We start from the raw sequence: 27,709 nt of genomic DNA, 5'->3' as shown, positions 1-27,709 counted from the left end.
GGTCTCCCTTTAGGATTGGCTTGTAGCCTAGTTAACATCCACTGATTTAGACATAGGCCTACTTTGACTCTCACATACAATCTCCATAATGTGTGATGGTAATAAGCATTTAACAATCTGTACAACTGGTTTGGCAGTTGACATTGTTCTGCATATGGCCTGCTGTGAATCATGCCCCATAACCCTTTATGAATGCCTTACTTTTTTGCATTCAAGCTGAAGTTATACATGGTAATGTACAGCGTAACTAGGTTAGTTGAGCTGAGAACCACTTGCACAACGAGTGACTTTAATAGGCTGTAATCTGTCTCCTAGGACTCTTAAGGGCTCAATTTCATAACATCAAGAGTCCTAATGGGTGCAGTCTTTTTTTTATTTATTATTGGATAATGTAACAGTAACTTTCTGTGGCATACAGCCTTCAAAAGTAGATCTGATTAGGCTGTTCTTACCTCTTTTGATATGGATGGCAGTAACTGCGTGTTTATTAAAAGCTCCAGCCTAAGATAAAATCTAACAGGCTTGTACTGTGAAACGACTTACTATCTTCCACAATGGTCTCATTTTTATTGGCTATCAATACAGTACTTTGTTTAAGGTCGGTCTTTAACTATAGTCTTGTCCCCAGAGGGTTGAACTGCAAACAAGACAGAAACCTAGGAAACCAGCAGCACGAGACCAGCACATGAGCATTTGTTTTCACTGGCTTGATAGCTGTCATGCAGTGACTGGTGGTTGAAGGGGCCTTGTTTGACAGAAAAAAAAGTATTTTTAGTGTATTCGTTTGATCAACTCATGTCGGTGAAGTAGCTTAATCTTTCTCGTCAAGCTTGATCACAAAGTAGCCTGTAATTTAGACCTATTGTACCATAGATGAATATTTTACTTAAGTAGTTTTAGCTAATTGATATTCTTAGTACCACTTTTTTTCCCATACATTCACTCCTTGTTTGGTGCTAGCAAGCGGTTGGACATTACACAGACACATAGTTACTGAAAATCCCATAGTTTTGGTCAAGGTGATCTTTGTATGTTCCCCCAATGCTTGAACATGGCACCCAGTTTCCGTTTGGCTCACTTACTCGCAGGGTGGCAAACGATGAAGGAACCAATTTTTTTCCATTACCCACTGTACAATTTAATTCCCCCACTCTCCCTCCAGTCTGACTCAGTTTTACCTCTTTCGCCTCGTTATCCTTATCACCCCTGTCAACAACTACCTCTTCCCCATGTCCAACTGGAGCCTCATCCAGTCAGTGCCTATGACCTGCAGTAGCTTCCATCTGTTTCAGCAGAGGTGTTTCTGAAGCCGCCCTCTAAATCTCAACAGATGAACCCATAAAAGTAATTAAAAGTTAATCACAAAATTTCTTCTGGTTCGGTTATGTACAGTTGGTAGGTAAAGATTACAAAGGCAATACATTAGCTCCAAATTCTCATTTGTTATTTCCCTGTCTGTAATCCAAAACTGTCCCATGTCTCTTTTGTTAAAGGCCCAATGCAGCAGTTTTTATACAGTACCGGTCAAAAGTTTGGATACCTACTCATTAAAGGGTTTTTATTTATTTGTGCTATTTTCTACATTGTAGAATAATATTGAAGACCTCAACTATGAAATAACACACATGGAATCATGTAACCAAAAAAGTGTTTAACAAATCTAAATATTTTCTATTTGAGATTCTTCAAAGTAGCCACCCTTTGCCTTGACAGCTTTGGACACTCCTGGCATTCTCTCAACGAGCTTCGCCTGGAATGCTTTTCCAACCGTCTTGAAGGAGTTCCCACTTATGCTGAGCACTTGTTGGCTGATTGTCCTTCACTCTGCAGTCCAACTCATCCCAAACCATCTCAATTGGGTTGAGGTCGGGTGATTGTGGAGGCCAGGCCATCTGATGCAGCACTCTCCCTCTTGGTAAAATAGCCCTTACACAGCCTGGAGGTGTGTTGGGTCATTGTCCTGTTGAAAAACAAATGGTTGTCCCACTAAGCGTAAACCAGATGGGATGGCGTATCGCTGCAGAATGCTGTAGTAGCCATGCTGGTTAAGTGTGCCTTGAATTCTAAATAAATCACTGACAGTGCCACCAGCAAAGCACCCCCACACAATCACACCACCTCTATGCTTCACTGTAGGAACCACACATTCGGCTATCATCCGGGTATCATGCGTCTCACAAAGACACGGCAATTGGAACCAAAAATCTAAACTCATCAGACCAAAAGGCAGATTTACACCGTTCTAATGACCATTGCTCGTGTTTCTTGGACCAAGCAAGTCTCTTCTTATTGGTCTCCTTTAGTAGTGGATTCTTTGCAGCAATTTGACCACGAAGGCCTGATTCACGCAGTCTCCTCTGAACTGTTGATGTGTCTGTTACTTGAACTCTGTGAAACATTTTATTTGGGCTGCAATTTCTGAGGCTGGTAACTCTGTTGCAGAGGATAAGTTCATTAGAGGTAACTCTGGGTCTTCCTTTCCCGTGTTGGTCCTCATGAGAGCCAGTTTCATCATAGCGCTTGGTTTTTGCTACTGCACTTGAAGAAACTTTCAAAGTTCTTGACATTTTCCGGATTGACTGACCTTCATGTCTTAAGGTAATGATGGACTGTTGTTTCTCTTTGCTTATTTGAGCTGTTCTTGCCATAATATGGACTTGGGCTGCAGTCCAAACACTTAAGACAGACCCTATCCCCTCAGCCCTCAAATTAAGTGGACATTTCTGATGGCGAGGGAGGGAGGAAGGAAGGAATTTTTTTTAAACGGACCTCCCTTGCCCGGAAATTTGTCACTAGTTCATCCTGCGGCGATTTTTCACCCACCAATCAATTTCAATCAATTTTATTTTATATAGCCCTTCGTACATCAGCTAATATCTCGAAGTGCTGTACAGAAACCCAGCTTAAAACCCCAAACAGCTAGTAATGCAGGTGTAGAAGCACGGTGACTAGGAAAAACTCCCTAGAAAGGCCAAAACCTAGGAAGAAACCTAGAGAGGAACCAGGCTATGAGGGGTGGCCAGTCCTCTTCTGGCTGTGCCGGGTGGAGATTATAACAGAACTATGCCAAGATGTTCAAAAATGTTCATAAGTGACAAGCATGGTCAAATAATAATCATGAATAATTTTCAGTTGGCTTTTCATAGCCGATCATCAAGAGTTGAAAAACAACAGGTCTGGGACAGGTGTCGGTTCCATAACCGCAGGCAGAACAGCTGAAACTGGAATAGCAGCAAGGCCAGGCGGACTGGGGACAGCAAGGAGTCACCACGGGCGGCAGTCCCGACACATGGTCCTAGGGCCCAGGTCCTCCGAGAGAAAGAAGGAGAAAATTAGAGAGAGACAAGATTTTCAAAATGTTCATAAAGGACAAGCATGGTCAAATAATAATCAGGAATAAATCTCAGTTGGCTTTTCATAGCCGATCATTAAGAGTTGAAAACAGCAGGTCTGGGACAGGTAGGGGTTCCATAACCGCAGGCAGAACAGTTGAAACTGGAATAGCCAGGCGGACTGGGGACAGCAAGGAGTCACCACGGCCGGTAGTCCCGACGTATGGTCCTAGGGCTCAGGTCCTCCGAGAGAAAGAAAGAGAGAAGGAGAAAATTAGAGAGCCAAGATTTTCAAAATGTTCATAAATGACAAGCATGGTCAAATAATAATCAGGAATAAATCTCAGTTGGCTTTTCATAGCCGATCATTAAGAGTTGAAAACAGCAGGTCTGGGACAGGTAGGGGTTCCGTAACCGCAGGCAGAACAGTTGAAACTGGAATAGCAGCAAGGCCAGGCGGACTGGGGACAGCAAGGTGTCATCATGCCCGGTAGTCCTGACGTATGGTCCTAGGGCTCAGGTTCTCAGAGAAAAAGAGAGAACGAGAGAATTAGAGAGAGCATACTTAAATTCACACAGGACACTGGATAAGACAGGAGAAGTACTCCAGGTAACCAACTGACCCTAGCCCCCGACACATAAACTACTGCAGCATAAATACTGGAGGCTGAGACAGGAGCGGTCAGGAGACACTGTGGCCCCATCCGAAGAAACCCCCGGACAGGGCCAAACAGGAAGGATATAACCCCACCCACTTTGCCAAAGCACAGCCCCCGCACCACTAGAGGGATATCCTCAACCACCAACTTACAATCCTGAGACAAGGCCGAGTATAGCCCACAAAGGTCTCCACCACAGCACAAACCAAGGGGGGGCGCCAACCCAGACAGGAAGATCACGTCAGTAACTCAACCCACTCAAGTGACGCACCCCTCCTAGGGACGGCATAAAAGAGCACCAGCAAGCCAGTGACTCAGCCCCTGTAACAGGGTTAGAGGCAGAGAATCCCAGTGGAGAGAGGGGAACCGGCCTGGCAGAGACAGTAAGGGCGGTTCGTTGCTCCAGAGCCTTTCCGTTCACCTTCACACTCCTGGGCCAGACTACACTCAATCATATGACCTACTGAAGAGATAAGTCTTCAGTAAAGACTTAAAGGTTGAGACCGAGTCTGCGTCTCTCACATGGGTAGGCAGACTGTTCCATAAAAATGGAGATCTATAGGAGAAAGCCCTGCCTCCCGCTGTTTGCTTAGAAATTCTAGGGACAATTAGGAGGCCTGCGTCTTGTGACCGTAGCGTACGTATTGGTATGTACGGCAGGACCAACTCGGAAAGATAGGTAGGAGCAAGCCCATGTAACGCTTTATAGGTTAACAGTAAAACCTTGAAATCAGCCCTTGCCTTAACAGGAAGCCAGTGTAGGGAAGCTAGCACTGGAGTAATATGATCAAATTTCTTGGTTCTAGTCAGGATTCTAGCAGCCGTATTTAGCACTAACTGAAGTTTATTTAGTGCTTTATCCGGGTAGCCGGAAAGTAGAGCATTGCAGTAGTCTAACCTAGAAGTAACAAATGCATGGATTAATTTTTCTGCATCATTTTTGGACAGAAAATGTCTGATTTTTGCAATGTTACGTAGATGGAAAAAAGCTGTCCTTGAAACAGTCTTGATATGTTCGTCAAAAGAGAGATCAGGGTCAAGAGTAACGCCGAGGTCCTTCACAGTTTTATTTGAGACGACTTTACAACCATCAAGATGAATTGTCAGATTTAACAGAAGATCTCTTTGTTTCTTGGGACCTAGAACAAGCATCTCTGTTTTGTCCGAGTTTAAAAGTAGAAAGTTTTCAGCCATCCACTTCCTTATGTCTGAAACACAGGCTTCTAGCGAGGGCAATTTTGGGGCTTCACCATGTTTCATTGAAATGTACAGCTGTGTGTCATCCGCATAGCAGTGAAAGTTAACATTATGTTTTCCAATAACATCCCCAAGAGGTAAAATATATAGTGAAAACAATAGTGGTCCTAAAACGGAACCTTGAGGAACACCGAAATGTACAGTTGATTTGTCAGAGGACAGACCATTCACAGAGACAAACTGATATCTTTCCGACAGGTAAGCTCTAAACCAGGCCAGAACTTGTCCGTGTAGACCAATTTGGGTTTCCAGTCTCTCCAAAAGAATGTGGTGATCGATGGTGTCAAAGGCAGCACTAAGGTCTAGTAGCACGAGGACAGATGCAGAGCCTCGGTCTGACGCCATTAAAAGGTCATTTACCACCTTCACAAGTGCAGTCTCAGTGCTATGATGGGGTCTAAAACCAGACTGAAGCATTTCGTATACATTGTTTGTCTTCAGAAAGGCAGTGAGTTGCTGCGCAACAGCTTTTTCTAAAATTTTTGAGAGGAATGGAAGATTCGATATAGGCCGATAGTTTTTTATATTTTCCCGGTCAAGGTTTGGCTTTTTCAAGAGAGGCTTTATCACTGCCACTTTTAGTGAGTTTGGTACACATCCGGTGGATAGAGAGCTGTTTATTATGTTCAACATAGGAGGGCCAAGCACAGGAAGCAGCTCCTTCAGCAGTTTAGTAGGAATAGGATCCAGTATGCAGCTTGAAGGTTTAGAGGCCATGATTATTTTCATCATTGTGTCAAGAGATATAGTACTAAAACACTTAAGTGTCTCTCCCGATCCCAGGCCCTCGCAGAGCTGTGCAGATCCAGGACAGCTAAGCCCTGGAGGAATACGCAGATTCAAAGAGGAGTCCGTAATTTGCTTTCTAATGGTCATGATCTTTTCCTCAAAGAAGTTCATGAATTTATTACTGCTGAAGTGAAAGCCATCCTCTCTTGGGGAATGCTGCTTTTTAGTTAGTTTCGCAACAGTATCAAAAATTAATTTTGGATTGTTCTTATTTTCCTCAATTAAGTTGGAAAAGTAGGATGATCGAGCAGCAGTGAGGGCTCTTCGGTACTGCACGGTACTGTCTTTCCAAGCTAGTCGGAAGACTTCCAGTTTGGTGTGGCGCCATTTCCGTTCCAATTTCCTGGAAGCTTGCTTCAAAGCTCGGGTATTTTCTGTATACCAGGGAGCTAGTTTCTTATGACAAATGTTTTTCGTTTTTAGGGGTGCAACTGCATCTAGGGTATTGCGCAAGGTTAAATTGAGTTCCTCAGTTAAGTGGTTAACTGATTTTTGTCCTCTGACGTCCTTGGGTAGGCAGAAGGAGTCTGGAAGGGCATCAAGGAATTTTTGTGTTGTCTGAGAATTTATAGCACGACTTTTGATGCTCCTTGGTTGGGGTCTGAGCAGATTATTTGTTGCGATTGCAAACGTAATAAAATGGTGGTCCGATAGTCCAGGATTATGTGGAAAACCATTAAGATCTACAACATTTATTCCATGGGACAAAACTAGGTCCAGAGTATGACTGTGGCAGTGAGTAGGTCCAGAGACATGTTGGACAAAACCCACTGAGTCGATGATGGCTCCGAAAGACTTTTGGAGTGGGTCTGTGGACTTCTCCATGTGAATATTAAAATCACCAAAAATTAGAATATGATCTGCTATGACTACAAGGTCTGATAGGAATTCAGGAAACTCAGAGAGGAACGCTTTATATGGCCCAGGAGGCCTGTAAACAGTAGCTATAAAAAGTGATTGAGTAGGCTGCATAGATTTCATGACTAGAAGCTCAAAAGACGAAAACGCCATTTTTTTTTTTGTAAATTGAAATTTGCTATCGTAAATGTTAGCAACACCTCCGCCTTTGCGGGATGCACGGGGGATATGGTCACTAGTGTAACCAGGAGGTGAGGCCTCATTTAACACAGTAAATTCATCAGGCTTAAGCCATGTTTCAGTCAGGCCAATCACATCAAGATTATGATCAGTGATTAGTTCATTGACTATGACTGCCTTTGAAGTGAGGGATCTAACATTAAGTAACCCTATTTTGAGATGTGAGGTATCACGATCTCTTTCAATAATGGCAGGAATGGAGGAGGTCTTTATCCTAATAAGATTGCTAAGGCGAACACCGCCATGTTTAGTTTTGCCCAACCTAGGTCGAGGCACAGACACAGTCTCAATGGGTATGGCTGAGCTGACTACACTGACTGTGCTATTGGCAGACTCCACTAAGCTGGCAGGTTGGCTAACAGCCTGCTGCCTGGCCTGCACCCTATTTCATTGTGGGGCTAGAGGAGTTAGAGCCCTATCTATGTTGGTAGATAAGATGAGAGCACCCCTCCAGCTAGGATGGAGTCCGTCACTCCTCAGCAGGTCAGGCTTGGTCCTGTTTGTGGGTGAGTCCCAGAAAGAGGGCCAATTATCTACAAATTCTATCTTTTGGGAGGGGCAGAAAACAGTTTTCAACCAGCAATTGAGTGCTGAGACTCTGCTGTAGAGCTCGTCACTCCCCCTAACTGGGAGGGGGCCAGAGACAATTACTCGATGCCGACACATCTTTCTAGCTGATTTACACGCTGAAGCTATGTTGCACTTGGTGACCTCTGACTGTTTCATCCTAACATCGTTGGTGCCGACATGGATAACAATATCTCTATACTCTCTACACTCGCCAGATTTAGCTTTAGCCAGCACCATCTTTAGATTAGCCTTAACGTCGGTAGCCCTGCCCCCTGGTAAACAGTGTATGATCGCTGGGTGATTCGCTTTAAGTCTAATACTGCGGGTAATGGAGTCGCCAATGACTAGGGTTTTCAATTTGTCAGAGCTAATGGTGGGAGCCTTCGGTGTCTCAGACCCCGTAACGGGAGGAGTAAAGACAAGACTCAGACTCAGACTCGCTACATAATGGGGAGAACCGGTTGAAAGTTTCTGTCGGCTGAATGAGCGACACCGGTTGAGCATTCCAACAGCATTTCCCTCCAGAAGCCATGAGAAAGTTGTCCGGCTGCGGGGACTGTGCGGGGGGATTTATACTAACGTTACTATCTGTACTTACTGGTGGCACAGACGCTGTTTCTTCCTTTCCTACACTGAAATTACCCTTGCCTAACGATTGCGTCTGAAGCTGGGCTTGTAGCACAGCTATTCTCGCCGTAAGGCGATCGTTCTCCTGTATATTATGAGTACAGCGACTGCAATTAGAAGACATCATGTTAATGTTACTACTTAGCTTCGGCTGTTGAAGGTGTTGACGAACCATGTCCAGATAAAGCGTCCGGAGTGAAAAAGTTGAATGAGGGAAAAAAGTTGCGATGGAAAAACTAAAAATATGAACGGTAATTAAAAACAAAAACAAAACAAAAAAACGTAAAGTTGTCAGCTAGCAAAGTAAAGTAAAGTTGGCAGCAAAACGCACAGCAACAAAACGCACAGCAACACGTCTGCAGATTCAACAGGAAGTGACCCACCGACTAAAAACGAGGGCTGAGGGGCGTAAGTTGCAAACCTCCCTTGCTTGCAACGTAAGCCCCTCAGGCCTCATTTTTAGTCGAGTTTGCGAGTGTACAATTATGTTCACTCCGGGGCCTGAAACTCCCCATAATTCAATTTGCGGAAATTATACGTCCGCTAAGAAAAGTCAGGCAAGACTTAAACATTAACGGAGAAGTCAACATGTGAGTAAAAACAAATGTAAAAAAGGTTAGAAATTGTGCTATATAATGCACATGACAGCACAAACATGTCTCGTAAATGTTTTTGTTTGGTTATCTTTTGGAAATTGTAGAAATAAAATATTTTCCTTCTTCTGAAGTTCCAGCTAGGCAGGCTATCGTCAGTTACCGGTGGCTGAAAACACAATCATCGCGTGATGAACTAGTGACGAATTTCCAGCCAAGGGTGGTCCATTTAAAAAATCATTCCTTCCTCCCTCGCCGCTTGCCCTGCAAGTGTATACTCATCAGACGTCATCAGAAGTGTCCACTTAATTTGAGGGCTTAGCGGATAGGGTGTGTCTTAAGTGTTTGGACTGCTGCCTTGGTCTTTTACCAGATAGGGCTACCTTCTGTATACCACCCCTACCTTGTCATAACGCAACTGATTGGCTCAAACGCATTAACAAGGAAATTCCACAAATTAACTTTTAACAAGGGACAACTGTTAATTGAAATACATTCCAGGTGACTACCTCATGAAGCTGGTTGTGAGAATGGCAAGTGTGCAAAGCTGTCATCAATTTAAAGGGTGGCTACTTTGAACAATCTAAAATATATTTTTTATTTAACACTTTTCGTTACTACCTGATTACCTATGTTATTTCATCGTTTTGATGTCTTCACTATTATTCTACAATGTAGAAAATAATACTAAAATAAAAACCCTTGAATGAGTAGGTGTGTCCAAACTTTTGACTGGTACTCTATATCAAATCATTTTTGGCTCACAATTCAGTCTTACTGTAATAGTTTTCCATTAAAATTTTTAAAATTAAGCTAAACTTTTTCTCAAGCAAGAATTTTGCTTTAAGTTATCCTTTTTAGATTAAACTATACTAAATATAATCATGTCCCCAAATAACTGATTTAAAACACTATTTTGCAAAGGTCTACAGTAGCCTCAACAGCACTTTGTAGGGTAGCACCATGGTGCAGCCAGAGGACAGCTAGCTTCCATCCTCCTCTGGGTACATTAACTTATACAAAATCTAGGAGGCTCACGGTTCTCTCCCCCTTCCATAGACTTACACAGTAATTATGACAACTTCTGGAGGACGTCCTCCAGCCTATCGGAGCTCTTGCTGCATGAACTGACATGTTATCAACTAATTAATCTAGTACTGAAAGTATTAGCTACAGCTAGCTAGCACTGCAGTTTATAAAATGTAGTGAGTAGTTGACTCAAAGAGAGTGAAAGACAGTAGTTGAACATGAATTTCTTCCAAAGTGAAGGAGAAGCAAGAGAAATGGTCATTTTTTCCAGTTTAACTTAGTTAGCAAATTCAGCTGGCTAATTTAGCCTACTGAAACACCCTGTTCAGAGGGATGCTATGTTAGCTAGCTGGCTATGGCGTTCCAAGACAAAACTGGAACTCTTCCAAGTCAAGGTAAGCTTTGGGTTTTACTAATTTATTGCCACCGGGGCCCACCGGTGTAACTGCTTACACTAACATTACTGCATGATTGTAACGGATTTACTAACGCGGTAGTTTCTTTTAGCTATGCTGACTGACGTTACTTTAGCTAATATGGTGACAATGTAGGGGGTGTATTCATTCCACTGATTCTGTTAAAATGTTTTTTCAAATGGATCAAAATGGGGATAAACATACCTGAATTTATCCAAAAGAAATTCTTGTTTGCAACTGTTGGACTAATGATTACACCCTATATCAGCTAGATGCAGGGAAGAGTGTGCAAGGCTGTATGGAATGTCTGTCGCCTCAAATTAGTCTCTCGAACTGCGAGTGCCTACGTTATAAACTTTCATTCATAGGCTAGGTTGTTGCAACCTCACGATGGGTATAGGGAAGATTTTAGTATCATGTAGTAGCTTAAACCTGTTGCTGTTACATTGACCTGGGTGAATGGAATATGAATGAGTCATCCAATATGCTGTAATAGAAATAAGACCATGCTCATGAAATAAAAAAAATCATACTCCCTCATCTTAAACAGCACTGCCCGCTACTGAGGTCTACATAATATTCACTGTTTATAGAAGTTTTTTGGGACATAACTAGTTAGCATGGTATTGATGAATGTTAAGACATTTAGGATCTACACTTCATGAACAAAAGTATGTGGACACCTGCTTGTTGAACATCTTATTCCAAAATCATGTGCACACTTCAGGGAAGGCTTTCCACTAGATGTTGGAACATTTCTGCAGTGACTTGCTGCCATTCAGCAACATGCATTAGCGGTTTTGGGATGTCTCATGGTCTGACGAACACCGTTCTAGCTCTGCCACTTTTCACCGCAGATGCGGAAGTGGCACATCGGCGGATGCTGTGGACTGAGACGAAGACAATGCATATCTCTAGCTTAGATTTGTGGATTTTTATGGGGATTTTTGTTATGGTAATTTGATTTCTGTTGATGTGGACATCTACTCTTGGGGATATTTGGCTCTAAGTGTGACTGTGACATAGAAGTCCGTCACTGGCCGTGGGCAGCATATGGTACTTTAACGCACGCACACATTCATCACTCCTCCCCGCTCCATTATCAGATAAGTTAACAATGTGGGTCGACACACAAGTTAACTTTTCTATCTTAGTACATTTCACACTTACTTCAGTAACCGGTTATGGGATAAAGAAATAAACAGACAAGTGTTCATATTTAATATAAGCAATATTTATTATACTTATCGATGTTATGGATGAGTGCGTTTGTTTGTTCTGTTCCTCTCTCTCTCCATTTACATTTAAGTCATTTAGCAGACGCTCTTATCCAGAGCGACTTACAAATTGGAAAGTTCATACATATTCATCCTGGTCCCACAACCCTGGCGTTGCAAGCGCCATGCTCTACCAACTGAGCCACACGGGAACTGAGCCACTCCATCTCTGTAGCTTCCGGGTATGCTGGATAAGGACCCGAGCTAAGGGAATGGGCTGACTTTGTAGTGCCTGTCCCGAATGGCTCATTAATGTAAATGGGCATATTGAAAGACACTGTCAGTAGTGATGACATTTTGTAAATGTTATATTGTGATATTGTTTCATAAACGTGTTGCAATGTATATACTTTAGTATGTTTATTTCAATTGAAAATTTAGATTTGTATAGGTAATTGCTCAATTAATTAGGGTTAATTGTTCTGAGGGGAGGGGTTAGCCCTACAAAAGGAGCCTCTCTTTCAGTTCATGGAGAGGCATTTTGGATTGAGCTGTGGATGGGGCAGCATTGTTTTTAGCTGTCCCATAAGGTATACGTTTGATGGCAGTACGGTTGTTTTTGTTCCGGAATCACTATGTAAATAAACACCCTTGCACAGAATAACTTTTTGCGGCTCCGCCATCTTTTTATTTTGATAGAGGTTAGGTTTTCCAGTTTAGCCTTCTGGCCTACTCTACGTGACAATCATCAATTGTCAAATAATATAACCATTTAGTATAGGCATTAGCTCTGGAAAACACTTTACCAAAACAAAAGCCCATGTTCGTTGTTGACAAAGATTAACGTCCTGTTTCATTGAATTGGCAATCTGTGACCTAGACTGCACCCCTTGGAACTGGTCAGTGGTATATTTGTGGTCTGTCTGATACAGTTTGGAAGTCATAACCCTGTCTGATATGGCACAGATTTAGCCTACTCTGGAGATCAGATTATGACATGGAATTATTGGAGCTACTCCATTTGGTCTGTATACTACCCATCGTTCACATTCCGCTGTAACCATATCCCCTAGAAAGAACAAGAGGTCAGCCATTTACCAATATAAAAAAAGCTTGGGGAGATTTGATTAGATTTGAAGGCCCAGTGGAGTTTTGTCATCCTAGTTATGAATATCATTTTGAATTGAGATTGAAGTGGTGATCTGAGTACATCTGTGGTCGGTTGTTTTTCAAAGACAAAGAAAGCACAGTTATTTGGGATTTTCCCGTTCTCTTTAAGCCCCCTTCAAATTGTGCACCTGAGAATGTTTGTTTATAAGAAGTGTGAACATTGGTGGACGTATGTGGAACACCATTCAGTTGGGGCGGCAGGTAGCCTAGTGGTTGGGCCAGTAACCAAAAGGTTCCTGGATCGAATCCTCGAGCTGACAAGGTAAAAATCTGTCGTTCTGCCCCTGAACATGGCAGTTAACCCACTGTTCCCCAGTAGGTCGTCATTGTAGTTAAAAAAATATATAATTTTTTTGGGGGGTTGTGCAGTTTACAGATTTTCATAGTCATTTCGTCCTCTCATCCTGGCATTTACGGTTCCAACAAATGCAAAAAAGACCAGTAGGGCATCTGTTAGCATTCTAGTAACACAATTATTTCAAATAATCACAAGTTGCCATGGAGGCTGCTAGCTAAATATGCTAAGGAGCGCAAACAAACAAATTGCAAAGACGGGCAATCCAACTCGTAATGTCTCAATCCAACCAAATATATAATTTTTGGTGAGTTTGGACATTTTACAAGCGAATATGAACGAGACATTTTGCAATTCAAGAATGTTTTGGCGCATGCTTGTCTTCTCTGAAGCAGCAGGAGTGCACGCTGTGTCTGAAGTCTGGAGTCGCTAGGACAATTGTCCTGCCTGCTCTGATCGGAGAAGATGGGGGAGGAGCAGATGGGTTGAGAAATGAGGGGAAAAACACAAGGAAATCAAAAGAGAGCCGTGGCAGCTGTACAGATACTCATCCAAAGGTCTTTGACTTTTCAAACACGGCAGAAAGCTTACACAATATGATGCCCCGTCACCTTTTAATTCAGTAACTTTGATAACGAGCAAGTTAAACTTAGTGGTCTTGTTAGCGTAGAATACATTCTTCGCGCTGGAAAAAAAGATGAAAGCATAAATCTCTTATTGCTTTTAGTAAACGCAGATCTAAAATGCTTCTTATTGTAATTTCTGCTCAGCATCAGACTAATTTTGTGCTTCAGTTGCACTTCTCCACTTGGATGAGAATGCCTGTTCATGAATTCTCATCCATCAGCAGACAGCGTTCTGTTTAGATTTTCTTTCTCCAGTACTTTTCTCAGTGTAGCCAGTATTTTCTCCAGTAAATTCAACTTGAACTATAAGCATAACATTAGGGAAGGTAGCTGGATACATTCTTTCTATGACAAACATTAGAAATATGGTGGCCATGCATCATTTTTTGCAAAAAATACATTTTTCGTTGGAAACTAATTTGCTTGTGTGGCTGCCAGCCAAAAGCGTTGCACTTCCATCTGATGAATTAAGCTATTTTCTGATGGATGTGTTGTACTAATGTATTTTCTGGCAAAACTATAGGAAAACTATAGTTGCACGTCCCTGATCACTCTATTGATCACACAACTTTAAATATAAAACGCAACCCCTGTCAGTACACAGCTACACTCACCTGTTCCCACTTTATCCCATTGGTATATTTACCAACAAACCGATGACTGGCTCAACTGTTCTGTGGAACGAAGGTAATCTTCATAATGTGACCAGTAAAATGAACGCAATAACATATTGCACAAGTTGACTGCAGGTATTTACTTAAAAAGTAGCTACAAATATTAACCCCCTAAAGGTCAATGTCTGCGCCCCCTGTGGAAATCTAATTGGCATAATAAAATGTCAAATGTTTCAGCTAGAGATCTGTTTTTTTTGCATAGGATGTGTCTCAATCTACCGCATGCGCCTACATTGCATTTCTGCATCTGCGGTGACAGCTAGAGCAGTGTTTGTCAGACCATGAGACATCCCGAAAATCGGTCTTCGCACATTCGTCTGTAGTGTCCGAATAGTTTGGCTACAAACTAATATGATCCCTCTGGAACGATGACGATGGTGTTCTCTGTTTTGCTCTACTACCCCCACAAGCATCTTGGGACTCGTCTGAAATTGGTACACTGATCTGCCAACTTCTGTCTGTTGGCAGAAGTTGCTGTTTGGGCTACACACTAATATGACCCCTCTATGTTGTTTTGCTTGGGGATGCCCACAGGCCTCAAGACTCATCTGAAAGTCCCCCGGTACCAGTTGAACAAAAATTCATGGAAGTATGTGAGATTTATATAGCCCTTCTTACATCAGCTGATATCTCAAAGTGCTGTACAGAAACTCAGCCTAAAACCCCAAACAAGCAATGCAGGTGTAGATGCACGGTGGCTAGGAAAAACTCCCATGAAAGGCCAAAACCTAGGAAGAAACCTAGAGGGGAACCAGGCTATGAGGGGTGGCCAGTCCTCTTCTGGCTGTACCGGGTGGAGATTATAACAGAACATGGCCAAGATGTTCAAATGTTCATAAATGACCAGCATGGTCAAATAATAATATTCACAGTAGTTGTCGAGGGTGCAACAAGTCTGAACCTCAGGAGTAAATGTCAGTTGGCTTTTCATAGCCGATCATTAAGAGTATCTCTACCGCTCCTGCTGTCTCTAGAGAGTTGAAATCAGCAGATCTGGGACAGGTAGCACGTCCGGTGAACAGGTCAGGATTCCATAGCCACAGGCAGAACAGTTGAAACTGGAGCAGCAGCACGGCCAGGTGGACTGGGGACAGCAAGGAGTCATCATGCCAGGTCGTCCTGAGGCATGGTCCTAGGGCTCAGGTCCTCCGAGAGAGAATTAGAGAGAGTAAACTTAAATTCACACCGGACAGCGGATAAGACAGGAGAAGTACTCCAGATATAACAGACTGACCCTAGCCCCCCGAGACACAAACTACTGCAGCATAAATACTGGAGGCTGAGACAGGAGGGGTCAGGAGACACTGTGGCCCCATCCTGTTTGGCCCTGTCCGGGGGTATCATCGGAAGGATATAACCCCACCCACTTTGCCAAAGCACAGCCCCCACACCACTAGAGGGATATCTTCAACCACCAACTTACCATCCTGAGACAAGGCCGAGTATAGCCCACAAAGATCTCCGCCACGGCACAACCCAAGGCCGGGGCGCCAACCCAGACAGGAAGATCACGTCAGTGACTCACCCCTCCTAGGGACGGCATGAAAGAGCACCAGTAAGCCAGTGACTCAGCCCCTGTAATAGTGTTAGAGGCAGAGAATCCCAGTGGAGAGAGGGCAGGCAGAGACAGCAAGGGCGGTTCGTTGCTCCAGAGCCTTTCCGTTCACCTTCACACTCCTGGGCCAGACTACACTCAATCATATGACCCACTGAAGAGATGAGTCTTCAGTAAAGACTTAAAAGTTGAGACCGAGTCTGCGTCTCTCACATGGGTAGGCAGACCATTCCATAAAAATGGAGATCTATAGGAGAAAGCCCTGCCTCCAGCTGTTTGCTTAGAAATTCTAGGGACAATTAGGAGGCCTGCGTCTTGTGACTGTAGCGTACGTGTAGGAATGTACGGGAGGACCAAATCGGAAAGATAGGTAGGAGCAAGCCCATGTAATGCTTTATAGGTTAGCAGTAAAACCTTGAAATCAGCCCTTGCCTTAACAGGAAGCCAGTGTAGAGAGGCTAGCACTGGAGTAATATGATCAAATTTTTTGGTTGTAGTCAGGATTCTAGCAGCCGTATTTAGCACTAACTGAAGTTTATTTAGTGCTTTATCCGGGTAGCCGGAAAGTAGAGCATTGCAGTAGTCTAACCTAGAAGTAACAAAAGCATGGATTAATTTTTGGACAAAGTTTCAGATTTTTGCAATGTTATGTAGATGGAAAAAAGCTGTCCTTGAAACAGACTTGATATGTTCGTCAAAAGAGAGTTCAGGGTCCAGAGTAATGCCGAGGTCCTTCAGTTTTATTTGAGATTACTTTGCAACCTTCAAGATTAATTGTCAGATTCAACAGAAGATCTCTTTCTTTCTTGGGACCTAGAACAAGCATCTCTGTTTTGTCCGAGTTTAAAAGTAGAAAGTTTGCAGCCATCCACTTCCTTATGTCTGAAACACAGGCTTCTAGCGAGGGCGATTTTGGGGCTTCACCATGTTTCATTGAAATGTACAGCTGTGTGTCATCCGCATAGCAGTGAAAGTTAACATTATGTTTTCGAATGACATCCCCAAGAGGTAAAATATATAGTGAAAACAATAGTGGTCCTAAAACGGAACCTTGAACACCGAAATGTACAGTTGATTTGTCAGAGGACAAACCATTCACAGAGACAAACTGATATCTTTCCGACAGATAAGATCTAAACCAGGCCAGAACTTGTCCGTGTAGACCAATTTGTGTTGATCTATGGTATCAAAGGCAGCACTAAGGTCTAGGAGCACGAGGACAGATGCAGAGCCTCGGTCTGACGCCATTAAAAGGTCATTTACCACCTTCACAAATGCAGTCTCGGTGCTATGATTGGGTCTAAAACCAGACTGAAGCATTTCGTATACATTGTTTGTCTTCAGGAAGGCAGTGAATTGCTGCGCAACAGCTTTTTCTAACATTTTTGAGAGGAATGTAAGATTCGATATAGGCCGATTTTTAGTTTTTTATATTTTCTGGGTCAAGGTTTGGCTTTTTCGAGAGGCTTTATTACTGCTACTTTTAGTGAGTTTGGTACACATCCGGTGGATAGAAAGACGTTTATTATGTTCAACATAGGAGGGCCAAGCACAGGAAGCAGCTCTTTCAGTAGATTAGTTGGAATAGGGTCCAGTATGCAGCTTGAAGGTTTAGAGGCCATGCTTATTTTCATCATTGTGTCGAGATATAGTACTAAAACACTTGAGTGTCTCTCTTGATCCTAGGTCCTGGCAGAGTTGTGCAGACTCAGGACAGCTGAGCTTTAGAGGAATATGCAGATTTAAAGAGGAGTCCGTAATTTGCTTTCTAATGATCATGATCTTTTCCTCAAAGAAGTTCATGAATTTATTACTGCTGAAGTGAAAGCCATCCTCACTTGGGGAATGCTTCTTTTTAGTTAGCTTTGCGACAGTATCAAAAATTAATTTTGGATTGTTCTTATTTTCCTCAATTAAGTTGGAAAAATAGGATGATCGAGCAGCAGTGAGGGCTCTTCGATACTGCACGGTACTGTCTTTCCAAGCTAGTCGGAAGACTTCCAGTTTGGTGTGGCGCCATTTACGTTCCAATTTTCTGGAAACTTGCTTCAGAGCTCGGGTATTTTCTGTATACCAGGGAGCTAGTTTCTTATGACAAATGTTTTTAGGGGTGCAACTGCATCTAGGGTATTGCGCAAGGTTAAATTGAGTTCCTCAGGTGGTTAACTGATTTTTGTCCTCTGACGTCCTTGGGTAGGCAGAGGGAGTCTGGAAGGGCATCAAGGAATCTTTGTGTTGTCTGAGAATTTGGGGTCTGAGCAGATTTATTTGTTGCGATTGCAAACGTAATAAAATGGTGGTCCGATAGTCCAGGATTATGAGGAAAAACATTAAGATCTACAACATTTATTCCATGGGACAAAACTAGGTCCAGAGTATGACTGTGACAGTGAGTAAGTCCAGAGACATGTTGGACAAAACCCGAGTCGATGATGGCTCCGAAAGCCTTTTTGGAGACTTTTCCATGTGAATATTAAAATCACCAAAATTTAGAATATTATCTGCTATGACTACAAGGTCCGATAGGAATTCAGGGACCTCAGTGAGGAATGCTGTATATGGCACAGAAGGCCTTTAAACAGTAGCAATCAGTTTTATGTAGCAGCATTTGAAATAGTTTTTTTAAACTTTGGATTAAAGTAGACTCGGAGATAGAAAATTGTATATCATACACTACAGTTGAGGAACAATGGGAAAGGAATTCTGCTTTGAAAGTTGATGAAATTGTAAACTCACTTTTGAGGAAATGGCCTTTGAATGTTTTGATACTACTGGAGAGCCTTCCTTTGTCTACACCCATTCAGCATCGTTCACACTCTCTTAAGCTTTAGCCCCCCACCCATCTCTTTAAGGGTTGATCCGAAAGCACTAACAGCAGTCAAGCACCCAAGCTAACTTGCTAGCTACTTCCAGACAAGTTTTAGAAACTTCAGAGTGTTTTCTATCCAATATTAATAATAATATGCATATATTAGTAACTGGGACTGAGGAGCAGGCCATTTACTTTGGGCACCTTTCATCCAAGCTACTCAATACTGCCCCTGCAGCCATAAGAAGTTAAGGGTTAAGGGCATTTCACATTTAAGGTCTACACCTGTTGTATTCAGCACATGTGACAAATCAAATTCTCCCTCTCATTTGTGTCTGGAAGAAGCTAGCAAGCTAGCCAATGTTAGCTTGGGTGCTTGACTGCCGTTGTGAGTAGAGGTCGACCGATTAATCGGAAAGGCCGATTAATTAGGGCCGATTTAAAGTTTTCATAACAATCGGAAATCGGTAATAAAAATTACACCTTTATTTAATCTTTATTTAACTAGGCAAGTCAGTTAACTTCTTATGGCTGCAGGGGCAATGAGTAGCTTGGATGAGAGGTGCCCATAGTAAACTGCCTGCTCCTCAGTCCCAGTTGCTAATATATGCATATTATTATTCGTATTGGATAGAAAACACTCTGAAGTTTCTAAAACTGTTTGAATGATGTCTGTGAGTATAACAGAACTCAAAAACCTGAGAAGTTCCACTTCCTGTTTGAATTTTTTCTGAGGTGGCAGATTTTCAACCAAGATCTCATTGTAATTACAGCGAGATATTGATGAGTTTTCACTTCCTACTGCTTCCACTACATGTCAATAGAACTTTGTCTGATGACTCTAATGTGAAGGGGGGCCGAAGGAGACAGGGATTAGTCAGGTCTGCCACGAGCTGACCATGCTTTCACATGCGCGTTCACATGAGGAGGACCTCCGTTCCACCGCTCTTCTGAAGTCAATTTAATTCTCCGGTTGGAACGTTATTCAAGATTTATGTTAACAACATTCTAAAGATTGATTCAGTACATCGTTTGACATGTTTCTACTGACGGTTACGGAACTTTTGGACATTTCGTCACGTTTTAGTGAACGCGCTTTGTGACTTTGGAATTGTTTACCAAACGCGCTAACCAAAGTAGCTAATTGGACATAAATAACGGACATTATCGAACAAATCAAGCATTTATTGTGGACCTGGGATTCCTGGGAGTGCATTCTGATGATCATCAAAGGTAAGGGAATATTTATCATGTAATTTCTGGTTTCTGTTGACTCCAACATGGCGGCTAATTTGACTCTTGTTCTGAGCTCCGTCTCAGATTATTGCAAGTTTGGCTTTTTCCGTAAAGTTTTTTAAAATCTGACACAGCGGTTGCATTAAGGAGAGGTATATCTATAATTCCATGTGTATGATTTGTATTATCATCTACATTTGATGAGTATTTCTGTTGAAACGATGTGGCTATGCAAAATCAATTGATGTTTTTGCAACTAGTGAATCTAACGCGCCAATGTAAACTCCGATTTTTTTATATAAATATGAACTTTATCAAACAAAACATACATGTATTGTGTAACATGAAGTCCTATGAGTGTCATCTGATGAAGATCATCAAAGGTTAGTGATTCATTTTATCTCTATTTGTGCTTTTTGTGACTGCTATCTTTCGCTGAAAAAATGGCTGTGCTTATTGTGGTTTGGTGTGACCTAACATAATCGTTTGTAGTGCTTTCTCTGAAAAGCATATTTGAAATCGGACACTGTGGTGGGATTAACAACAAGATTACCTTTAAAATGGTATAAGACACATGTATGTCTAAGGAATTTTAATTATGAGATTTCTGTTGTTTTCAATTTGGTGCCCTGCACTGTCACTGGCTGTTGTCATATCATCCCGTTACCGGGATTGCAGCCAACAATGCAGTTAAGAAAAATACCCCCCAAAAATGAAGGACAAATAATTAAACCGCAGCAGTAAAATAACAATGGCGAGGCTATATACAGAGGGGTACCGGTACAGAGTCAATGTGCGGGGGCCCTGGTTAGTCGAGGTAATATATACATGTGGGTAGAGTTATTAAAGTGACTTATGCATAGATAATAACAGAGTAGCAGGGTGGGCTATGTTCCTAGTGATGTACTGGGCCGTATGCACTACCCTCTGTAGTGCCTTGCAGCCCTACACGAGATTTGTTTAACGCTTCCTAAATGTTTGTCATTGTAGGCACACAGAGCATTTTACACAGGGTAGTCTCTCTTGCCAAGTCCAGTTGTTGCTCAGACAAGAATAAGCAACTGACCTCTGTGCCACGCTCGAGTGTAACCTGATGAAAGTTGTAACAGCTGTGCATGTCCTTTACAGCCCCTCCTCCCCTTTACAGCCCCTCATCCCCTTCCAAGCTCACTGCAGCTACCGTGTCTATCTTGGGTGGTTCATTCCAGTTTACATAACTATTTATAACATACAACAACACAGGTAATCAACTCCGGTTTAGGACGGGTAATCATGTCAGTTCCTTTCCTCAGAATGTTAGTCTGAATATGCCTACAGCTATGGCAGGATTCCTCGCGGATGTTCCTGGAGATCATAATTTTAAACTGACTGCTGACCCCAGCCAACTCAGATCCTGCTTCCCAATAATTAAATTCAGTTATCAGTTTATTACACCAGTATACTGAGAAGTATTAGTTCTCTAGTTGGGTGTATTTGGTAGCACTTGGTCTCTCTCGTTGAGTTGCCATATTACTGAAGACATGGCTGTTGTGAGTTGTAATGAGCCAAAAAGTTGATGTGATGCAGAATAACACCAGAGGAAAGTAATAGAGTACTACACAGACTAACAGGGAGTAATGAATGCCAGCATAAACACATCACACATTTGTCCTTTTCTTGCTATATGTTTAAAAACAACTTTGTTTTGAATGCTCTTTTTTTTCTGTCCAAATAAGCAAACTAAATAAATGTAACTAAACTGTCTCTCCTGTCTTGCTGCAGATATCCAGGAATTTTACGAAGTGACCTTATTGGATAATCAGAAATGTGTGGAGTCCCCGAAGACGTCGGAGCCCATGCCCCCGGTCAACCTGTGGGATTTCTCTAGCCTCCAAAGCACAACGGTGACCTCAGACACTCTGCCAATCCTTAGCACCAGCATAGAGGTAAGAGGGAACGATTCATGGTCAGCGATGGTATATAGAGTATGTAGCATCATGGGTCACTTGGGGATAAGAAATGTGGAATTGTTTTTGTTTGTATTTTGTATAGGGCCCTTGCCCCCATCTCATGTCAGGGAGGTGCTTCACATGTGAAATAGAGGAATTGCCCTTCATCTAACAGAATTACGCTTTGACTCAGACATGCCAAACAAAACCCATTTATTTCACAATGGCACATTTTAATGGAAGAGCTGTGCAGATGCAAACAATTACAGTAAAAATTGTTTTTTATGCGACCATGTATTCCTAAAACGCTTAAATATATGCCCCTAATTATGTTTCATAATCTCTGCAGAACATGACACCTAAAGTTAGATTTTTTTTTGTTTTGGTTATTGAACTACAGTAGGTGAAGTGTGTTTACATCCGGTTCCGGAATTACGGTAACCTGAAGGGTCCCTAATCTGTACTACACAGAAATGCTTAATTATGGTTATCCGTATCATTCTCTTCATGGTGTAAGTCAATGTTTCAAAAGCTGGGCCTTAAATGGTGTATAAAATATAAAATATTTTGCTGTGACTCTTATGTGGATGATGATACAAATATTTGTTGGTCTGATGTGATTAATAAGGAGCATCCAGACGCTGCACTTGATTCATTTAAAATTGCTTCTAATTATTGATAAACATGCACCTGTTAAGAAACTGACTGTTAGAACTGTTAAGGCTCCATGGACTGATGAGGAATGGAGAAACTATATGGTTTAAAGAGACGGGTCAAAAGGAGTGGCTAATAAGGCTGGCTGCACCTCTGACTGGCTTACTGCCTGCAAATTGAGAAATTGTGACTAAACTCAACAATAAGAAGCTATTATGAAGCCAAGATCAATGATATAAAGAATTATGGAAAATAATGTTGGAGTACTTTAAATGGAATTATAGGCAAAAAGACATTCAACTCCATCTTTCATTGAATCAGATGCCTTATTCATCACAACCATTTGACGTTGGCAATTATTTTAATGATTACATCATTGGCAACGTGGGCGAACTGAGGCAGGACATGCCAACGCATTGAGCCATCGTACTCGAGCATAGAAAATCATAATGTAAGAAATGCATTGAAAGTTAGTATGGGAGAGGTGGATTATTTTTATCGATCAATAATGATAAACCTCCTGGCATTGACAATTTACATGGAAAGCTGCTGAGGATGGTAGCTGATTCTAGAGCCATTCCAAGCTGTCATATCTTTAGAGGAAAGTCTTTTGTCCTCAGGCTTAACTTCAACAGGTATACAAGCCCTCAGTCCAGCCTCTTTCAGCCTATTGCGGACAGTCTGAGCACTGATGGAGTGATTGTGCGTTCCTGGTGTAACTCGGGCAGTTGTTGTTGCCATCCTGTACCTGTCCTACAGGTGTGATGTTCGAATGTACCGATCCTGTGCAGGTGTTGTCTCAGAGTCAGTAGAAAGGCCTTTAGTGTCCTACGTTTTCATAAACCCTTTGCAATGAAGATACAGTTGAAGCCGAAAGTTTACATACACTTAGGTTGGAGTCATTAACTCGTTTTTCAACCACTCCACACATTTCTTGTTAACAAACTATAGTTTTGGCAAGTCGGTTAGGGCATCTACTTTGCACATGACACAAGTAATTTTTACAACAATTGTTTAGACAGATTATTTCACTCATTCACTGTATCACAATTCCAGTGGGTCAGAGGTTTACATCCACTAAGTTGACTGTGGCTTTAACTTCTCTGCGCTACGGATCCCTTTTACGGGATAATTTTCCTAAACAACCGCTGAATTGCAGGGCGCAAAATATTACAAAAAATATTTATAATCATGCAATCACAAGTGAAATATACCAAAACACCTGCAGAATCAGTTTTGTTATACTCACAGACAATATTTTGACAGTTTTGGAAACTTTGGAGTGTTTTCTATCCTAATCTATAAATTATATGCATATTCTACGATCTGGACCTGAGAAAATAGTCTGTTTACCTTGGGAACGTTATTAAAAAGAAAAAAGAAATCAGACCGTTAGCGTCAAGAGGTTAACTTCTCTAGGATATTTGGGACGCTAACGTCCCACTTGGCCAAAAGCCAGTAAAAATGCAGAGCACCAAATTTAAATATATTACTATAAATTTCAAACTTTCATGAAATCACACATGAAAGACACCAAATTAAAGCTACACTTGTTGTGAATCCAGCCAACATGTCTGATTTCAAAAAGGATTTACGGTGAAAGCACACCAAACGATTATGTTAGGTCAGTACATAGCCACAGAAAAACACAGCCAAAGAGAGGAGTAACAAAAAGCAGAAAGAGAGAGAAAATGAATCACAAACCTTTGATGATCTTCATCAGATGACACTCATAGGACTTCATGTTACACAATACATGTATGTTTTGTTCGGTAAAGTTCATATTTATATGCAAAAATCTGAGTTTAGGCGGGACGCTACTGTCTCACTTGGCAAAAAGCCAGAGAAAATGCAGAGCGCCAAATTCTAATTAATTACTATAAAAATCTAACTTTCATTAAATCACACATGAAAGATACCAAATTAAAGCTACACTGGTTGTGAATCCAGCCAACATGTCAGAATTCAAAGGCTTTTCGGCGAAAGCAAACTATGCTATTATCTGAGTTTGCACCATTGTAAAGAAAGAGATAAGCATATTACAACCCTGCAGGCGCAACACAAAACGCAGAAATAATGTCCCGTAAACATCACAAATGGTCCATTTGTTCGATTAATTCCGTCTATATACAGTGGGGAGAACAAGTATTTGATACACTGCCGATTTTGAAGGTTTTCCTACTTACAAAGCATGTAGAGGTCTGTAATTTTTATCATAGGTACACTTCAACTGTGAGAGACGGAATCTAAAACAAAAATCCAGAAAATCACATTGTATGATTTTTAAGTAATTAAATTGCATTTTATTGCGTGACATAAGTATTTGATCACCTACCAACCAGTAAGAATTCCGGCTCTCACAGACCTGTTCGTTTTTCTTTTAGAAGCCCTCCTGTTCTCCACTCATTACCTGTATTAACTGCACCTGTTTGAACTTGTTACCTGTATAAAAGACACCTGTACACACACTCAATCAAACAGACTCCAATCTCTCCACAATGGCCAAGACCAGAGAGCTGTGTAAGGACATCAGGGATAAAATTGTAGACCTGCACAAGGCTGGGATGGGCTACAGGACAATAGGCAAGCAGCTTGGTGAGAAGGCAACAACTGTTGGCGCAATTATTAGAAAATGGAAGATGTTCAAGATGACGGTCAATCACCCTCGGTCTGGGGCTCCATGCAAGATCTCACCTCGTGGGGCATCAATGATCATAAGGAAGGTGAGGGATCAGCCCAGAACTACACGGCAGGACCTGGTCAATGACCTGAAGAGAGCTGGGACCACAGTCTCAAAGAAAACCATTAGTAACACACTACGCTGTCATGGATTGAAATCCTGCAGCGCACGCAAGGTCCCCCTGCTCAAGCCAGCGCATGTCCAGGCCCGTCTGAAGTTTGCCAATGACCATCTGGATGATCCAGAGGAGGAATGGGAGAAGGTCATGTGGTCTGATGAGACAAAAATAGAGCTTTTTGGTCTAAACTCCACTCGCCGTGTTTGGAGGAAGAAGAAGGTTGAGTACAACCCCAAGAACACCCTCCCAACCGTGAAGCATGGAGGTGGAAACATAATTCTTTGGGGATGCTTTTCTGCAAAGGGGACAGGACGACTGCACCGTATTGAGGGGAGGATGGATGGGGCCATGTATCGCGAGATCTTGGCCAAAAACCTCCTTCCCTCAGTAAGAGCATTGAAGATGGGTCGTGGCTGGATCTTCCAGCATGACAACGACCCAAAACACACAGCCAGGGCAACTAAGGAGTGACTCCGTAAGAAGCATCTCAAGGTCCTGGAGTGGCCTAGCCAGTCTCCAGACCTGAACCCAATAGAAAATCTTTGGAGGGAGCTGAACGTCCGTATTGCCCACCGACAGCCCCGAAACCTGAAGGATCTGGAGAAGGTATGTATGGAGGAGTGGGCCAAAATCCCTGCTGCAGTGTGTGCAAACCTGGTCAATAACTACAGGAAACGTATGATCTTTGTAATTGCAAACAAAGGTTTCTGTACCAAATATTAAGTTCTGCTTTTCTGATGTATCAAATACTTATGTCACGCAATAAAATGCAAATGAATTACTTAAAAATCATACAATGTGATTTTCTGGATTTTTGTTTTAGATTCCGTCTCTCACAGTTGAAGTGTACCTATGATAAAAATTACAGACCTCTACATGCTTTGTAAGTAGGAAAACCTTCAAAATCGGCAGTGTATCAAATACTTGTTCTCCCCACTGTATATCCAAAATGTCCATTTATTTGGCGCATTTGATCCAGAAAAACACCTGTTCCAACTTGCTCAAACGTGACTACAAAATATCTCAAAGGTTACCTGTAAACTGCCCAAAAATTTCAAACTACTTTTGTAATAGAACTTTAGGTATTTTTTAACGGTAATAATCGATAAAATTGAAGACAGGATTAAGGTCTGGGGAGTTTCCTGGGCCATGCACCCAAAATATCTATGTTTTGTTCCCCGAGCCACTTAGTTATCACTTTTGCCTTATGGGAAGGTGCTCCATCATGCTGGAAAAGGCATTGTTCGTCACCAAACTGTTCCTGGATGGTTGGGAGAAGTTGCTCTCGAAGGATGTGTTGGTACCATTCTTTATTCATGGCTGTGCTGTGTTCTTAGGCAAAATTGTGAGTGAGCCCCACTCCCTTGGCTGAGAAGCAACCCCACACATGAATGGTCTCAGGATGTTTTACTGTTGGCATGACACAGGACTGATTGTAGCGCTCACCTTCTCCTGACAAGCTTTTTTCCGGATGCCCCAAACAATCGGAAAGGGGACTCAGAGAAAACTACTTTACCCCAGTCCTTAGAAGTCCAATCCCTGTACCTTTTGCAGAATATTAGTCTGTCCCTGATGTTTTTCCTGGAGAGAAGTGGCTTCTTTGCTGCCCTTCTTGACACCATCCTCCAAATGTCTTCGCCTCACTTTGCGTGCAGATGGCCTGCTGCCATTCCTGAGCAAGCTCTGTACTGGTGGTGCCCCGATCCCGCAGCTGAATCAACTTTAGGAGACAGTCTAGCAAGCGCCAGGACCTTCTTGGGCGCCCTGAAGCCTTCTTCACAACAATTGAACCGCTTTCCTTAAAGTTCTTGATGATCCGATAAACGGTTGATTTAGGTGCAATCTTACTGGCAGCAATATCCTTGCCTGTGAAGCCCTTTTTGTGTGGAAAGCAATGATGATGGCACATGTTTCCTTGCAGGTAACCATGGTTGACAGAGGAAGAACAATGGTTCCAAGCACCACCCTCCTTTTGAAGCTTCCAGTCTGTTATTTGGACTCAATCAGCATGACAGAGTGCTCTCCAGCCTTGTCCTCTTCAACACTCACACCTGTGATAACGAGAGAATCACTGACATGTCAGCTGGTCCTTTTGTGGCAGGGCTGAAATGCAGTGGAAATGTTTTTTTGGGGATTCAGTTCATTTGCATGGCAAAGAGGGACTTTGCAATTAGTGGCAATTCATCTGATCACTCTTAATAGCAAATTGCCATCATACAAACTGAGGAAGCAGACTTTGAAAATGAATATTTGTGTCATTCTCTCAACTTTTGGCCACGACTGTACATTTCAGCTAACTTAAAAGCAAATATGCTATGCATTTTTCTGTTAAATCAACTTGGATGCTGGCCTGCTAGTGGTTGCTGGCCTGCTAGTG

At 42.2% G+C, this 27,709-nt stretch overlaps 1 protein-coding gene across 15 annotated transcripts in view; it reads left to right on the top strand.

The window, feature by feature from the left end:
* LOC139551227 (disks large homolog 1-like) overlaps positions 1-27,709 on the top strand; it is a 279,300-nt gene that overhangs the window by 2,552 nt on the left and 249,039 nt on the right. For all 15 annotated transcript variants that reach the window (XM_071362713.1, XM_071362704.1, XM_071362706.1 and 12 more), the window contains one exon: positions 21,714-21,877. In XM_071362713.1, coding sequence (XP_071218814.1) covers positions 21,714-21,877 — 164 coding nt within the window. The remainder of the gene's footprint in view (positions 1-21,713; positions 21,878-27,709) is intronic.

The sequence above is a fragment of the Salvelinus alpinus genome, chromosome 23, assembly GCF_045679555.1.
Source record: "Salvelinus alpinus chromosome 23, SLU_Salpinus.1, whole genome shotgun sequence".
NCBI lineage: Eukaryota > Metazoa > Chordata > Actinopteri > Salmoniformes > Salmonidae > Salvelinus > Salvelinus alpinus.
This window is presented reverse-complemented; position numbering and strand designations above follow the sequence as displayed.